We start from the raw sequence: 17,301 nt of genomic DNA on the forward strand, positions 1-17,301 counted from the left end.
GTTTTGGTTTGTTTGGTTGTCAAGTAGGATGTGCAGAGTGAACAAGTGGTATGTTGTATGTTAATTTGGTAGAAAGCAAATTTGATATTTGCTCAGAACATTGTTATTCATTGAGGAAATGTACAAGTCTGCTGTTATTAATGGTAAATCAGAGGATTTCCCCAAGGTTACTGTTGACACACACTCTGTCTCTGTCTCTGAGTCTGCTGTCTCTGTCTCTGAGTCTGCTGTTAATGGTAATGCAGAGTATTTTCCCAAGGTTGATGCATATCCCACGGTAGTTATTATGGTCAAGTTTGTCTCCACGTTTGTGGATTGGGGTGATCAGTCCTTGGTTCCAAATATTGGGGAAGATGCCAGAGCTAAGGATGACGTTAAAGAGTTCTAGCCAGTTGGAATTTGTGGTCTGTATATTTTATCATTTCACTGAGGATACCATCAACACCACAGGCCTTTTTGGGTTGGAGGGTTTGTATTTTGTCCTGCAGTTCATTCAATGTAATTGGAGAATCCAGTGGGTTCTGGTCTTTAATAGTTGATTCTAAGATTATTTGATCATGTATATGTTTTTGCTGTTTGTTCTTTGTTATAGAGCCAATCAGATTGGAGAAGTGGTTTACCCAGACATCTCCATTTTGGATAGATAATTCTTTGTGTTGTTTGTTATAGAGCCAAACAGATTGAAGAAGTGGTTTATCCATACATCTCCATTTTAGATAGATAATTCTTTGTGTTGTTTGTTTAGTGTTTTCCAATTTTCCCTGAAGAGGTTAGTCTATGGATTCTTCAATTACATTGAGCTGATTTCTGACGTGCTGTTCCTTCTTTTTCCGTAGTGTATTTCTGTATTGTTTTAGTGATTCACCACAGTGAAGGCGTAGACTCAGGTTTTCTGGGTCTCTATGTTTTTGGTTGGAAAGGTTTCTCGATTTCTTTCTTAGATTTTTGCTTTCTTCATCAAACCATTTGTCATTTGTTGTTCATTTTCTTCGGTTTTCTATTTGAGATTTTTAGATTTGATGGAGGGAAGCTGAGAGGTCAAATATACTGTTAAGATAGATTTTATTTTTTTACACCTTCACTATTACAGTGGAATGTTTTACCCAGGAAATTGTCTAAAGGGATTGAATTTGTTGTTGACTAATAGTTTTTTGGTAGGTTTCCAAACTGCATTCCTTCCATCTATAGCATTTCTTAATGTTACTCAGTTCCTTTGGCTTTGATGCCTCATGATTGAGTATTGCTCTTTTCAGGTAGAGATTTTGCTGTGATCTGATAGGGGTGTCAGTAGGGTGACCGAACGGTCGAGAGACTCTGGGTTGAGGTCAGTGATAAAGTAGTCTACAGTACTACTTCCAAGAAATTAGCTATAGCTGTACCTACCGTAGGAGTCCCCTCAGCCTACCATTGACTATGTTCATACCCAGCATGCAACAGAGCTGCTGGAGTTGTGACCTGTTTTTGTTGGTTGTGTTGTAGTTGTGTCTAGGGGGGCATATGGGGGAGGGAATGGTGTTTCCTCCAGGTAGGTGTTTGTCTCCCTGTGTGCCGAGGGTGTCAGGTTCTTGTCCGGTTCTGGCATGTAAGGTCACCACAGACTAGTACATGTCCCTGGGCTTGGAAATGGTTGATTTACCCCTCCAGGATGGAGAAGCTGGCTTCATTAAAGTATGGGGGGGGGGGGGGGGGGGGTGGTATAGGTAGCACACAGGAGGATATTTTTTTCTCTGTTAAAATCATTTCCTTTTGAATTTCTAGTCAAATGTTCCTGTTTGATTAATTTAATGGAGTGGGTTAGGTCTGCTCTATACCAAATTAGTATACCCCCTGAGTCCCTTCCCTGTTTCACACCTGGTAGTTTGGTGGATGGGACTACCAGCTCTCTGTAACCTAGAGGGTAACCAGTGGGTCCGTCTCCTCTATACCCTGTTTCACACCTGGTAGTTTGGTGGATGGGACTACCAGCTCTCTGTAACAAAGAGGGCAACCAGTGGGTCCGTCTCCTCTATACCCTGTTTCACACCTGGTAGTTTGGTGGATGGGACTACCAGCTCTCTGTAACAAAGAGGGCAACCTGTGGGTCCATCTCCTCTATACCACCCACCTGGTAGTATGGTGGATGGACTACCAGCTCTCTGTAACAAAGAGGGCAACCAGTGGGTCCGTCTCCTCTATACCCTGTTTCACACCTGGTAGTTTGGTGGATGGGACTACCAGCTCTCTGTAACAAAGAGGGCAACCTGTGGGTCCATCTCCTCTATACCACCCACCTGGTAGTATGGTGGATGGGACTACCAGCTCTCTGTAACAAAGAGGGCAACCAGTGGGTCCGTCTCCTCTATACCACCCACCTGGTAGTTTGGTGGATGGGACTACCAGCTCTCTGTAACAAAGAGGGCAACCAGTGGGTCCGTCTCCTCTATACCACCCACCTGGTAGTATGGTGGATGGACTACCAGCTCTCTGTAACAAAGAGGGCAACCAGTGGGTCCGTCTCCTCTATACCCTGTTTCACACCTGGTAGTTTGGTGGATGGGACTACCAGCTCTCTGTAACAAAGAGGGCAACCAGTGGGTCCGTCTCCTCTATACCACCCACCTGGTAGTTTGGTGGATGGACTACCAGCTCTCTGTAACAAAGAGGGCAACCAGTGGGTCCGTCTCCTCTATACCAGGTTTCTTGTAGGATGACAATGTCTGTATTTCTGATTTCTTTGAAGTCCAGGCCCCTGCTCTTTAGGCCAAAGGCAGATGACCTCAGGCCTTGGATACCCCAGGATGAGATGGTGAAGGCGTTGTGTTCCATAAAGTGTCCAATGTTGTTGGTCGTGTGGTTTGGCCCCAGGTCAGTAAGTGTGAGCAGAGCCTGCTGAGCATCTGGTACATGCCATTGGCTTGGGCTAGTGTAAGAGTATGGGGTTGGGTCTGTTTGCCTGCTCACGGCCTGGGCGTATGTGTGACTTTCATGTTGAGGCCCTCCCTGTGGGGTGGGAAGAAGGGGCATATGTCTAATCTGGAGGGGGGGGCTAAATTGTGTGTTGACATGGTTGACTTGGGGGCCTGTTGATTGGTTGTGGTGGGGGTGTGTGTGGCTGGTGGTGCTGTGGTCTGAATGTAGGTGTGGGTCCTCTATGGGTAGGTCCAGTGGGGGGGGGGGTCCCGCAAGTCTGGGAGAGTATCTCGCTGGTCTGGGTGGGGTGTCTATTGATCTGTTGCTCCTGTGTAAAGTGTTGGGGCTGAGTTTGAGAGCGATGTCCTTTAGAGTCCAGGCCAATGTGGGCACTGCTGCCTTGTATAGGTGGACCTGGTCATAGAGGCTGTTCAGGTCCAGGGTGGAGTGGTGGGCCTGGTCATAGAGGCTGTTCAGGTCCAGGGTGGAGTGGTGGGCCTGGTTATAGAGGCTGTTCAGGTCCAGGGTGGAGTGGTGGGCCTGGTTATAGAGGCTGTTCAGGTCCAGGGTGGAGTAGTGGGCCTGGTCATAGAGGCTGTTCAGGTCCAGGGTGGAGTGGTGGACCTGGTCATATTGGCTGTTCAGGTCCAGGGTGGAGTGGTGGGCCAGGAAAAGGCACAGTCACGAGAAATACTTGCGTTTACCTGCTGTATGGTAGCAGGGTGGAAGTCTTTTCGTGGTAGCAGGGTGGAGATAACCACTTCTGCGTTGGGCAAAGTATAAGAAACTTTTTCAATCACTCCCTTCAGTGTTGTGGCCACCCGTTCCTGCTGTGCTCTCAGGTGGTTTGTGCCTGTGTGTACCGTAATTTCCGGACTATAAGCTGCTACTTTTTTCCCACGCTTTGAACCTCGCGGTTTATACAATGACGCGGCTAATTTATGGATTTTTCCCGCTTTCACAAGATTCATGCCGCCAAAAAACTGAGCACCGTCGCATAATGTGACGTAAATCGAGCACGCTCAAACTTCCCATCAAGGTGGCGCTCCGTGTTCAGTGGGAGGCTTGGATGACAAGTGGGGAGAAATCCTTCACTAAAACGGGCTGCATGCGAAGAGCAACTTATGGTCAAGTCTACCAGTGGGTCCTGACAGCGTGGAGCATTGTCAAAAAACCCACTATCGCCTCTTGGGTGGCGCAGTGGTTAAGGGCGCTGTACTGCAGCGCCAGCTGTGCCATCAGAGTCCCTGGGTTCGCACCCAGGCTCTGTCGTAACCGGCGGCGTCCGGGAGGTCCGTGGGGCGATGCACAATTGGCCTAGCGTCGTCCGGGTTAGGGAGGGATTGGTCGGTAGGGATGTCCTTGTCTCATCGCGCACCAGCGACTCCTGTGGCGGGCCAGGCGCAGTGCGCGCTAACCAAGGTTGCCAGGTGCACTGTGTTTCCTCCGACACATTGGTGCGGCTGGTGTAACAGTATAACTTTAGACCGTCCCCTCGCCCATACCCGAGCGCGAACCAGGGACCCTCTGCACACATCAACAACAGTCACCCACGAAGCATCGTTACCCATCGCTCCACAAAAGCCGCGGCCCTTGCAGAGCAAGGGGAACTACTATTTCAAGGTCTCAGAGCAAGTGACGTCACCGATTGAAAGGCTATTTAGCGCACACTGCTAACTAACATCCGTTACACTGGCTTCCGGGTTGGATGCGCGCTGTGTTAAGAAGCAGTGCGGCTTGGTTGGGTTGTGTATCGGAGGACACATGACTTTCAACCTTCGTCTCTCCCGAGCCGTACGGGAGTTGTAGCGATGAGACAAGATAGTAGCTACTACAACAATTGGATACCACGAAATTGGTGAGAAAAAGGGGTAAAAAAAAACGCTATCATCAATGGGTTTCGAAAGGCTGGACTGCTGCGTGTTAAAGGGGCAGCATGAGCTCAGCGGGGAATTTTCCTCCGGATGAATGTGACGAGAGCGACAATGAAAACGATCCAACATCGGGATGAAGCAATTCTGAGGCTATTCAACTCCGACACTGAAGGAGATGACTTCAGTGGTTTCAGTGCACAGGAGGAGGAAGACACGGCTTGTTACAAAGATAGTGACCAATGACCAAGAAAGTCATTGGTCACTATTTTTGTTACAAGCCGTGTTTCGTTTAAAGGCCTATTTATTTTTGTTTCAAATCAAATTTATTTATATAGCCCTTCGTACATCAGCTGATATCTCAAAGTGCTGTACAGAAACCCAGCCTAAAACCCCAAACAGCAAGCAATGCAGGTGTAGAAGCACGGTGGCTAGGAAAAACTCCCTAGAAAGGCCAATACCTAGGAAGAAACCTAGAGAGGAACCAGGCTATGTGGGGTGGCCAGTCCTCTTCTGGCTGTGCCAGGTGGAGATTATAACAGAACATGGCCAAGATGTTCAAATGTTCATAAATGACCAGCATGGTCGAATAATAATAAGGCAGAACAGTTGAAACTGGAGCAGCAGCAGCCGTGTTTCGTTTAAAGGCCTATTTATTTTTGTTACAAGCCGTGTTTCGTTTAAAAGCCTATTTATTTTTGTTACAAGCCGTGTTTCGTTTAAAGGCTATGTAAAGTTGATTTGTTTCAATGTACCGGTGGGCACCTGCGGCTTATAGACATGTGCTTCTTATTTATGTACAAAATACATATTTTTTAATAATTCAGTGGGTGCGGCTCATATTCAGGTGTACTTAATAGTCCAGAAATTACGGTATTATTATGTGGCTGGGTGACCCTAGTTGGTCCTCAGACAGAAGGTCTAGGGCACGCTGGGTGTTTGGACACCAGAGTTTAGACACTGTGTGGTTTGGTGGGGTGATATATTTCCCATTTGAGTCCATAAGGAGAACAATCTGTGTCTTGTGTATGTCCTCAGTGGGTGTGGGGGGGGTTGTAAGGAGGGCTATCAGGGTGGCTGGCGGGGGGTGCTCAGAAGGGGTGAGAGCCGCTGGGCTTGGGCTTCATTTGTCTGTTCTGCGATGTCGAAGCTATGGTCAGGGTCTGAGGTGGGCTGTTCTGCTGGCTTCTCTGCGGGGGTGGCCACCTCTCTAGTGGGTTGTTCTGTCACATGCCATCCCCCTCAACCTCTCCTCCAGCAATCTGATCCTCTCCTCTAGTGCTCTGTTCTCCTGCTCTTGCATTTTATATTGTTGAAGTTGTCTCACTTCATTCCAGAGTGCAGATATGTATCTTTCCACCTCCAGCTCTCCGGGTCTAGTTAAGGGGGGGGTGTTGTGCTGGACTGTTGTCTGGGTCTGTGCTGACTGGAGTGTAATCACCTGCTGTTCCAGCTCCACCTGCCTTACCTCCAGCTGGGTGAATGTATCCTTCATTTCAATGAGGGGGTAGTACTCTGTGCTGGGAGATTGACTTTCCGCTTGGAGTTGCTCGTTTGTGGGGTTATTTAATGAAGACGTCTGGTCTGACCCACTCGGGGTGGGGGTATCTATCTCAAGGGAGAGCTTCTCCTGCTGAGCTAATTCTTTGATTAGGTGAAAGTCCAGCTGAAACTGTTTGGGGTTGGCCTGTACCATTACTGTTCCAGACTTATAGAGATTTATATTTGCTGACACAGAGTCCTCGTTGTCTAGTATCCGGAGTTTCTACCCCTAGTTACCCCCCCCCCGCTCTTAACAATGGGGTAGTGTGCTAATATAGCACTGTGCCCTGCCAGGGGATGGTTTGTGTGGAAGATGCGGTTGCTGATGTTCCCATTTTTATTATAGTCAGCAAAAACTGTCTCTTGATTTTCCATAAGGAGCTTCATTTTATGATATTTTTTTTGCCTTATCATTATTTACATATACAGGGTACTGTATTTTAATTACCTCTGAACAGGTTCCAAGTTGGATGGAGTTTTCAGGTTTCTGATGTTTTCCAGAGTGTTTCCTGTATAGCTTTGGAATAAACATCTTTGGTAGCTGTAAGCCTTCCAGGTGATTCCGTAATTCCATCCAAAATCAGGTTGTGTGTTTTGAGTTTTGATTTGGAGTGAAGGTTATGTTGTGGAGGGTAGTATCCTGTATATGTCCTGGTGACATAGTGTTGTGGAGGGTAGTATCCTGTATATGTCCTGGTGACATAGTGTTGTGGAGGGTAGAATCCTGAATATGTCCTGGTGACATAGTGAAGGTTATGTTGTGGAGGGTAGTATCATGTATATGTTCCTGACAAAAAAATCCAAGTTTATCTAACTTAATCTATTTTTTTAAGAACATGCTGAAAAATGCAGGAGATCTGATCATGACCTCTCATCTCTCTCTCATCTGCTTCTCTCTGCTCTGTCTCTGTCTCATCTCTCTTTCTCTCGCTCATCTCCCTCTGTTGCACTTCTCTCTCTGTTCTCTCATCTCTCTTTCTCTCACTCTCTGACTCTCTCTCTCAGACCATCTCTATAGTGTACATCTTCACAGCGATGGTTGGCGTGGAGACGTGGTATGAACCAATCTGGTGGAACTTCCACTACCGAGACCTCTTCACTTTCATGATCCTCGGTGAGCTCCCGTTGGTCAGATTACTGTTGTCTGAGCTGGGATTGGACAGTTTCGTGCACTGTGCAGTGTGATTGGTTATGATGTTATGGAAATTGATGTTGTGTTCTGATTGGTTGTTCGTGGTGTCACCACCAGGTTGTTCGTTCACTGTGACCCTTCCCATGAGCCTCTACAACGTCTTCAAGTAAGTTACAGCTCTTAGCTTACTAACTGTTATAGTAATTTTTCCTTCACAGACTCAACATGTAAACTTAAATCTCCCTCAGACTCTGTAAATCTCCTTCAGACTCAACATGTCAAGTTGGTTCAGCTGCAGTGCGTTAACCTAGCAACCTAATTTAACCCTCACTTGGATCCCCCATCAGCTTTTCTTAGTTTAGTTCACTAGAATCCCCCATTAGCTGATGTTAGTTTAGTTTTCTAGGATCCACATTAGCTGATGTTAGTTTAGTTTACTCGGATCCCCATTAGCTGATGTTAGTTTAGTTTACTAGGTTCCCCATTATCTGATGTTAGTTTAGTTTACTAGGATCCCCATTAGCTGATGCTAGTTTAGTTTACTAGGATTTCCCGTTAGTTTAGTTTACTAGGATCCCCCATTAGCTGTTAGTTTAGATTAATAGGATCCCTCGTTAGCTGTTAGTTTAGTTTACTAGGATCCCCCATTAGCTGATGCTAGTTTAGTTTACTAGGATCCCCATTGGCTGTTGTTAGTTTAGTTTACTTGGATCCCCCGTTAGCTGTTAGTTTAGTTTACTAGGATCCCTCGTTAGCTGTTAGTTTACTTGGATCCCTCGTTAGCTGTTAGTTTAGTTTACTAGGATTTCCCGTTAGCTATTAGTTTAGATTAATAGGATCCCTCGTTAGCTGTTAGTTTAGTTTACTAGGATCCCCCGTTAGTTTAGTTTACTAGGATCCCCCGTTAGTTTAGTTTACTAGGATCCCCCGTTAGTTTAGTTTACTAGGATCCCCCGTTAGTTTAGTTTACTAGGATTCCCCGTTAGCTGTTAGTTTACTAGGATCCCCCGTTAGCTGTTTTAGTTTACTAGGATCCCCCGTTAGCTGTTAGTTTAGTTTACTAGGATCCCCCGTTAGCTGTTAGTTTAGTTTACTAGGATCCCCCGTTAGCTGTTAGTTTAGTTTACTAGGATCCCCCGTTAGCTGTTAGTTTAGTTTACTAGGATCCCCCGTTAGCTGTTAGTTTACTAGGATCCCCCGTTAGCTGTTAGTTTAGTTTACTATTATCCCCCGTTAGCTGTTAGTTTACTAGGATCTACCGTTAGTTTACTAGGATCCCCCGTTAGCTGTTAGTTTACTAGGATTCCTCGTTAGCTTTTAGTTTACTAGGATCCCCCGTTAGCTGTTAGTTTACTAGGATCCCCCGTTAGCTGTTAGTTTACTAGGATCCCCCGTTAGCTGTTAGTTTACTAGGATCCCCCGTTAGCTGTTAGTTTACTAGGATCCCCCGTTAGCTGTTTGTTTAGTTTACTAGGATCCCCCGTTAGCTGTTTGTTTAGTTTACTAGGATCCCCCGTTAGCTGTTAGTTTAGTTTACTAGGATCCCCCGTTAGCTGTTAGTTTAGTTTACTAGGATCCCCCGTTAGCTGTTAGTTTACTAGGATCCCCCGTTAGCTGTTAGTTTACTAGGATCCCCCGTTAGCTGTTAGTTTAGTTTACTAGGATCCCCCGTTAGCTGTTAGTTTAGTTTACTAGGATCCCCCGTTAGCTGTTAGTTGACTAGGATCTACCGTTAGCTGTTAGTTTAGTTTATTAGGATCTCCCGTTAGCTGTTAGTTTAGTTTATTAGGATCCCTCGTTAGCTGTTAGTTTAGTTTACTAGGATCCCCCGTTAGCTGGTAGTTTAGTTTACTAGGATCCCTCGTTAGCTGTTAGTTTAGTTTACTCGGATCCCCTGTTAGCTGTTGTCAGTGTAGTTTACTAGTAACCTTGTTAGATGTGGTTAGTTTAGTTTACTAGTAACCCCCGTTAGCTGTGATTAGTTTAGTTTACTAGTAACCCCCGTTAACTGTTGTCAGTGTAGTTTACTAGTAACCCCCGTTAGCTGTGATTAGTTTAGTTTACTAGTAACCCCCGTTAGCTGTTGTCAGTGTAGTTTACTAGTAACCCCTGTTAGCTGTGATTAGTTTAGTTTACTAGTAACTCCCGTTAGCTGTGGTTAGTTTAGTTTACTAGTAACCCCTGTTAGCTGTTGTCAGTGTAGTTTACTAGTTACCCCCGTTAGCTGTTGTCAGTGTAGTTTACTAGTAACCCCCGTTAGCTGTTGTCAGTGTAGTTTACTAGTAACCCCCGTTAGCTGTTGTCAGTGTAGTTTACTAGTAACCCCCGTTAGCTGTTGTCAGTGTAGTTTACTAGTAACCCCCGTTAGCTGTTGTCAGTGTAGTTTACTAGTAACCCCCGTTAGCTGTTGTCAGTGTAGTTTACTAGTAACCCCCGTTAGCTGTTGTCAGTGTAGTTTACTAGTAACCCCCGTTAGCTGTTGTCAGTGTAGTTTACTAGTAACCCCCGTTAGCTGTTGTCAGTGTAGTTTACTAGTAACCCCCGTTAGCTGTTGTCAGTGTAGTTTACTAGTAACCCCCGTTAGCTGTTGTCAGTGTAGTTTACTAGTAACCCCCGTTAGCTGTGATTAGTGTAGTTTACTAGTAACCCCCGTTAGCTGTGGTTAGTGTAGTTTACTAGTAACCCCCGTTAGCTGTGGTTAGTTTAGTTTACTAGTAACCCCCGTTAGCTGTGGTTAGTTTAGTTTACTAGTAACCCCCGTTAGCTGTGGTTAGTTTAGTTTACTAGTAACCCCCGTTAGCTGTGGTTAGTTTAGTTTACTAGTAACCCCCGTTAGCTGTGATTAGTTTAGTTTACTAGTAACCCCCGTTAGCTGTGATTAGTTTAGTTTACTAGTAACCCCCGTTAGCTGTGGTTAGTTTAGTTTACTAGTAACCCCCGTTAGCTGTGGTTAATTTAGTTTACTAGTAACCCCCGTTAGCTGTTGTCAGTGTAGTTTACTAGTAACCCCCGTTAGCTGTTGTCAGTGTAGTTTACTAGTAACCCCCGTTAGCTGTTGTCAGTGTAGTTTACTAGTAACCCCCGTTAGCTGTGGTTAGTGTAGTTTACTAGTAACCCCCATTAGCTGTGGTTAGTTTAGTTTACTAGTAACCCCCGTTAGCTGTTGTCAGTGTAGTTTACTAGTAACCCCCGTTAGCTGTGGTTAGTGTAGTTTACTAGTAACCCCCATTAGCTGTGGTTAGTTTAGTTTACTAGTAACCCCCGTTAGCTGTTGTCAGTGTAGTTTACTAGTAACCCCCGTTAGCTGTTGTCAGTGTAGTTTACTAGTAACCCCCGTTAGCTGTTGTCAGTGTAGTTTACTAGTAACCCCCGTTAGCTGTTGTCAGTGTAGTTTACTAGTAACCCCCGTTAGCTGTGGTTAGTGTAGTTTACTAGTAACCCCCATTAGCTGTTGTCAGTGTAGTTTACTAGTAACCCCCGTTAGCTGTTGTCAGTGTAGTTTACTAGTAACCCCCGTTAGCTGTTGTCAGTGTAGTTTACTAGTAACCCCCGTTAGCTGTTGTCAGTGTAGTTTACTAGTAACCCCCGTTAGCTGTGGTTAGTGTAGTTTACTAGTAACCCCCATTAGCTGTGGTTAGTTTAGTTTACTAGTAACCCCCGTTAGCTGTGGTTAGTGTAGTTTACTAGTAACCCCCATTAGCTGTGGTTAGTTTAGTTTACTAGTAACCCCCGTTAGCTGTTAGTTTAGTTTACTAGTAACCCCCATTAGCTGTGATTAGTGTAGTTTACTAGTAACCCCCATTAGCTGTGGTTAGTTTAGTTTACTAGTAACCCCCGTTAGCTGTTGTCAGTGTAGTTTACTAGTAACCCCCATTAGCTGTGGTTAGTTTAGTTTACTAGTAACCCCCGTTAGCTGTTGTCAGTGTAGTTTACTAGTAACCCCCATTAGCTGTGGTTAGTTTAGTTTACTAGTAACCCCCGTTAGCTGTTGTCAGTGTAGTTTACTAGTAACCCCCATTAGCTGTGGTTAGTGTAGTTTACTAGTAACCCCCGTTAGCTGTGGTTAGTGTAGTTTACTAGTAACCCCCGTTAGCTGTGGTTAGTGTAGTTTACTAGGACCCCCATTAGCTGTGGTTAGTTTAGTTTACTAGTAACCCCCGTTAGCTGTGGTTAGTGTAGTTTACTAGTAACCCCCGTTAGCTGTGGTTAGTGTAGTTTACTAGGACCCCCATTAGCTGTGGTTAGTTTAGTTTACTAGTAACCCCCGTTAGCTGTGGTTAGTGTAGTTTACTAGGACCCCCATTAGCTGTGGTTAGTTTAGTTTACTAGTAACCCCCGTTAGCTGTGGTTAGTGTAGTTTACTAGTAACCCCCGTTAGCTGTGGTTAGTTTAGTTTACTAGTAACCCCCGTTAGCTGTGGTTAGTTTAGTTTACTAGTAACCCCCGTTAGCTGTGGTTAGTTTAGTTTACTAGTAACCCCCGTTAGCTGTGGTTAGTTTAGTTTACTAGTAACCCCCGTTAGCTGTGGTTAGTTTAGTTTACTAGGACCCCCATTAGCTGTTAGTTTAGATTAATAGTATCCTAGTAAACTAAACTAACAACTTACTTGATCATGACAGGGCTTTAGAGGTAACCCTCTCTTTTATCTCCCCCTCTCTCTCTCAGGGCATCTCGTAATAACACTCTGAAACACAGCAGTATGTACGAGGCCTTCCTCCCCTTCCTCTCTCCTGTCCTCCTCTGCCTCCTCTCCTCTGTCTGGGTGATTTTCTCTCCATCCGGCATCCTCCAGCAGCAGCCCAGAGTCTTCTACCTCATGGTGGGGACAGCCTTCGCTAATGTCACAGTGAGTCACACGCATGCACCAGCTCTAACTACACACACCACACACACACTGCACCAGGCCCTTTCCTGCCTACGGGCCCTCTCCTGTCTTACAGGCCCTCTCCTGTCTTACAGGCCCTGGGACCTTGAGTTAGAATAGTAGAATACACAAGGTTCCATTTTGGAATGTGCTTGTGCATCAGCAGTTTCTCTTATGTCAGTCACTGACAGCTACATTTAAAATAAATTATTAAGTTAAGTCTAGCATCCAGCTATCTTTAATTTGTAGTAATCATGGTTGAATTACTGACCGGGTGGCCCCCATTGATTTTATTGTCACTCTGTCAGATGTCTTATTAAAAACTGCAGCATTTCTCACCACCCTATGCAAAATGTGGCTCTGACTGCACGTGTGGCTACGCAGCCCCACGAGCCACAGCAGCCCCTCATGATGAGCTTAGATTTTTGTGGCCCCCATTAAAGTTCCCTGCTCTCCACAAATAAAGATATGAACTACATAACTGCTAAGTCTGTGTGTGTCTGCAGTGTAAGCTGATCGTGTGCCAGATGAGTAACACCCGTTGCCAACCGCTGAGCTGGCTGTTGGTTCCCATGGCGACGGTGGTGTTGTTGGCGGTTACAGGGCTGGTTGCTAATGAGACACTGTTGATCTACGTGTGGACGGCCATCGTCATACTCACACACATACACTACGGAGTGTCAGTGGTGAGTACACACACACACACACACACACACACACACACACGCTACAGTGTCAGTGGTGAGTACACACATACACTACGGAGTGTCAGTGGTGAGTACACACACACGCTACAGTGTCAGTGGTGAGTACACGCACACACATACACTACGGAGTGTCAGTGGTGAGTACACACACTACGGAGTGTCAGTGGTGGGTACACACACACACGCTACAGTGTCAGTGGTGAGCAGGGTGGGAAATAAAATGTGTCGACCAGCTGTGGGGGCTCTAATATTACCAGCCACATTTTCCCAAAACAATTCTAATAATGAAGATAAATCACAGAAAACACTGTACCTCGCTTTAATCACTGTAGCTAACTATCTCTTCCAGAGCTAAAACAAACACCAACTAAATGGTGTTTCTGCTCCCTGTTGCTCTGTTTGTCTACTGTGTCCTGAAGTTCACCAGACATTTTCTGTATTCAGGGTTCACTCAAACATCGTTGTAGGCTTTATTTTGATATTGCCAGTTACAGCGGATTTTGGGATTGTATGTCGATTTGCTCTCCATAAATATGTAATCTGATAAATTTGTTTCAGTCTCTGAATTGTTTAATGTAACCTTTTGCTGCCAGCTCCTGATATCAGGGCATAAGAACAACAATCTGTCCCCTGAATTAGCATAGTTTGCATGTGCACCCAGCTGGCACACATTTGCACTAGGCCCGAGCTTGTATTTTTCCAGGGAAACTAGCTGACTAGCTGAACTATGCTAGTTTTCATTCTCCTTGGCAAACTTCATTGTTACGGTGCTGTCGCTCTGTCGTTACGGTGCTGTCGCTCTGTCGTTACGGCGCTGTCGCTCTGTCGTTACGGCTCTGTCGTTACGGTGCTGTTGCGCTGTCGTTACGGTGCTGTCGCTCTGTCGTTACGGCGCTGTCATACGGTGCTGTCGCTCTGTCGTTACAGATCTGTCGTTACGGCTCTGTCGCTCTGTCGTTACGGTGCTGTCGTTACGGTGCTGTCGCTCTGTCGTTACGGTGCTGTCGCTCTGTCGTTACGGCGCTGTCGCTCTGTCGTTACGGCGCTGTCGTTACGGCGCTGTCGCTCTGGTAATATCCAGGCTGTAATGAAAACTAATGGGACTGTAGCAAAATCCGGGGTGTGAACTACGTTTCTATTCAAGCATTGATTTGCATAGCAATGGACCAATCATATTTTAGAAAAGTTTTATAAAACTGACCCCTCTGACACTGTACGATACATTTAGACGTATCGCGACGTAACACGTTGTGTCATGCAGCCTCTCTCCACCAGGTGTAGCGCTTCTCTCGCAGATTTAAAAGAAGACAGGGACAGGGGACAGGGTAAGGGGAGGTACCTAGTCAGTTGTACAACATAATGCATTCATTTGTATCGTCATCACTGCCAGCCATCATGACTCTCAAAAGCCGCGACAGCCGCTGTTTACTTCTGAACTTTAGCGCCGCCCTAAAAACCCCATTCAAATTTGACACACATCAAATAGGCATGTAGCCTAGTGGTTAGAGCGTTGGACTAGTAACTGGAAGGTTGCAAGTTCAAACCACTGAGCTGACAAGGTACAAATCTGTCGTTCTGCCCCTGAACAGGCAGTTAAACCCATTGTTCCTAGGCCGTCATTGAAAATAAGAATTTGTTCTTAACTGACTTGCCTAGTTAAATAAAGGTCAAATTAAATGTAGTGACACATTATATAAACTCTCTAAGGTGTTTTATTAAACTTATTAAAGGTGATAAATTGGACAAGTCGGGTGAAAAAAGCTGTTTCCCAACACAACACATCTCCCCCTTTCACTATTACTCAGTAGCCTTCCGCCTCTGCCTTTTTTTAAATACCGGCTGAAGCTCAATTGCCTTCTAACGCTAGCTAGCAGGGATTTTGACACATTACTGAAAGCTTACTAGCTGCATTCTAGCTAGCAAGGTTGCTTGATTAGCTTGCAAGTAGCTGCTGTCATGGCAAGCAAGGTGAGAATTTAGCTAGCTAGCCTATTTGTTATGCTAGTGAATGATGATGCTAACCAGTTAGCTAGCTAGTAATCTGAAAATGTGGCTAGCTGGTACTGGCAGTATGGGGTAACGGTAGTTACATCGTGGTGAGATCTAATTAAATTCTTCAACATCTTGCTAGCATGGCCATCTAGCTAGATATTAGCAAGGACTCACCAAGTCTCTACCTACCTAGTTAGCAACATAGCACAGCTAGCTTCAGAGTTACATGTTTACCTAGGAAATGAAGGACATCTGAATTTTCATTTTGCCCACAGTGGCAGACTTGATCACATCAGCTCACAGTGACCAATCGATAAATGGCAGAGTGGCCAAATGCTTGGTTTGAGATTTAGCCATTGTAAGTTAAATGATACGCTCTCTCCATCCTCTCCTCCACCTTCTCCCTCTCTCCTCTTTCTCCAGGTGAACCAGCTCAGCGATCACTTCAACATCTTTGCCTTCTCTCTGATGAAGCCCAGCACTGACTGACAGGACCAGGGGCGAATCGGCTTGCAGGGAGCAGAGGTTTAGACCCTCCCACCTCCCTCTGCAGCCAACCGACACTTCACTCTCATTACCATGGAAACACACCACTCCCCCCACGAGGATTCTACCACCCATCTGATCTCTGACCCTCCGCCCTGGCACACACACACACCCCCCAACCCCCTTCCCGCGCAGTGTTAGTTTGGGGGCGGCCCTCAGAACTTTGGGGGCGGCATCCCGGGGCTCTTGGTTCCTTGGCTGCTGATAGGTTGAGCTGATGAGCCAATGAGATGTTGTTTCCTACGGAAATATTCTTCAGCCGGGAGGACAGGAGCCCAGACCACACACACACTGCTTACACCCAAACACATCGCTTACAGACATACTTAGACACACTTACACAAACGCCACAGTTGTTACTTTACTGTTAAACGGTTTAAACACACACACACTCTTATGAATGTTCAGTATGTTATTGCCTTGGGGAAATGTCATTTCAGTTAGTTAGTTTGACAGACAGGTCTGACCCATCCCTGACCTCTAGTTTGACAGACAGGTCTGACCCACCCCTGACCTCTAGTTTGACAGACAGGTCTGACCCATCCCTGACCTCTAGTTTGACAGACAGGTCTGACCCACCCCTGACCTCTAGTTTGACAGACAGGTCTGACCCACCCCTGACCTCTAGTTTGACAGACAGGTCTGACCACCCCTGACCTCTAGTTTGACAGACAGGTCTGACCCACCCCTGACCTCTAACCCTGGACCTCATCTGAATCGTGCAGTCGGTCCGTCAGTTGGTGTGTCATGGTTCTATCAAGGGTATGAAGGCGGAGTCTCAGCTGTGTCTTCTGATTGGAGTGTTGAGGGGAAGTGAAACTGTCTGTCTTTATATGGCAACATGATTATTAAAATGGGGTTTTGTTTTTTTTATTTAGAGAAAGAACTGAACAAAGAGAATATTATTATGATCTAAAAATACTCCGCTAATTCAGCTGAGGTGTGTGTGAAACATGCTTTCACACACGTGCGCACTACACACATGCTTGGTGATGACAGTTGGTAGTCTGAGTTAACTGTGAGGCCAGTCCTGACCAATCAGGGCCCTTTGGGGGGCGAGACAGAGGGTGGAAACACCCAATCATGGACCTCGCTCAGCGCTGACCCCAGGATGACCCCTGAGCTGTGAACTGTAGTGACCTCTGTAGTCTGAACTCTGACCTCCAGAATCCTCCCACACCTGAGGTGTCGTCGTGGCAACAGGCCGATTCGTGCTCGAGTTCTTTTTTTTGTTGAATTATTTTTCATTTGATTTCCTCTCTGTTAATCTCTCATAGCTGGGGTGTTTGTGTGTGTGTGTGTGTTGGTAGCAGCAGCGCTTGAATGAAGAGTGTGTCTGAAAACCGCCAGCGGAGCGACTCACTCTGAGGGAACAGGCTGCCATGACCACAACCCCATGAGATATACCTGTCACTGTCTGTACTGTCACACCTGTATTACTGTAACACCTGGTATACACCTGTAACACTGTCTGTCTGTTCCTTCTGTTGGACCAACGTCTGTCTGTTTGCCCTGTTATATTGACCGGATACTCTAGTGGCTGCAATGAAAAGAAATGTCTTTCAAAAAAGGCAGTCGGGAGGAGAGGGCAGACATGGGTGTAAAGAACAGGCACAACGGTTACCACAGCCACAAAGTCCAAATTTGGTATATTGTTTTTCGATTTTTAGTTTAATTAGGCCTAAGGTTAGGTTTAAAATCACATTTTAAGAACAGACTATTTTTTAATAGGCGGTTTTATCAAGTAAAATGTTACTG

General features: G+C 45.8%; 1 protein-coding gene across 2 annotated transcripts in view; it reads left to right on the forward strand.

The window, feature by feature from the left end:
- selenoi (selenoprotein I) overlaps positions 1 to 17,015 on the forward strand; it is a 54,751-nt gene extending 37,736 nt beyond the window's left edge. Inside the window, exons 6-11 of one of the 2 annotated variants that reach the window (XR_004211827.1) lie at positions 7,308 to 7,416; positions 7,552 to 7,600; positions 12,100 to 12,280; positions 12,805 to 12,984; positions 15,421 to 16,147; positions 16,184 to 17,015. Coding sequence is in view for 1 of the 2 variants with exons in the window: in XM_031836716.1 (XP_031692576.1) it covers positions 7,308 to 7,416; positions 7,552 to 7,600; positions 12,100 to 12,280; positions 12,805 to 12,984; positions 15,421 to 15,528 (627 nt within the window). In the remaining variant the exon portion in view is untranslated. Of the gene's footprint in view, positions 1 to 7,307; positions 7,417 to 7,551; positions 7,601 to 12,099; positions 12,281 to 12,804; positions 12,985 to 15,420 lie in introns of both variants that reach the window. The other variant, XM_031836716.1, reaches the window with a different exon arrangement.
- Positions 17,016 to 17,301: the final 286 nt, after the last annotated feature.

Source organism: Oncorhynchus kisutch, linkage group LG12, assembly GCF_002021735.2.
Source record: "Oncorhynchus kisutch isolate 150728-3 linkage group LG12, Okis_V2, whole genome shotgun sequence".
Lineage (NCBI taxonomy): Eukaryota > Metazoa > Chordata > Actinopteri > Salmoniformes > Salmonidae > Oncorhynchus > Oncorhynchus kisutch.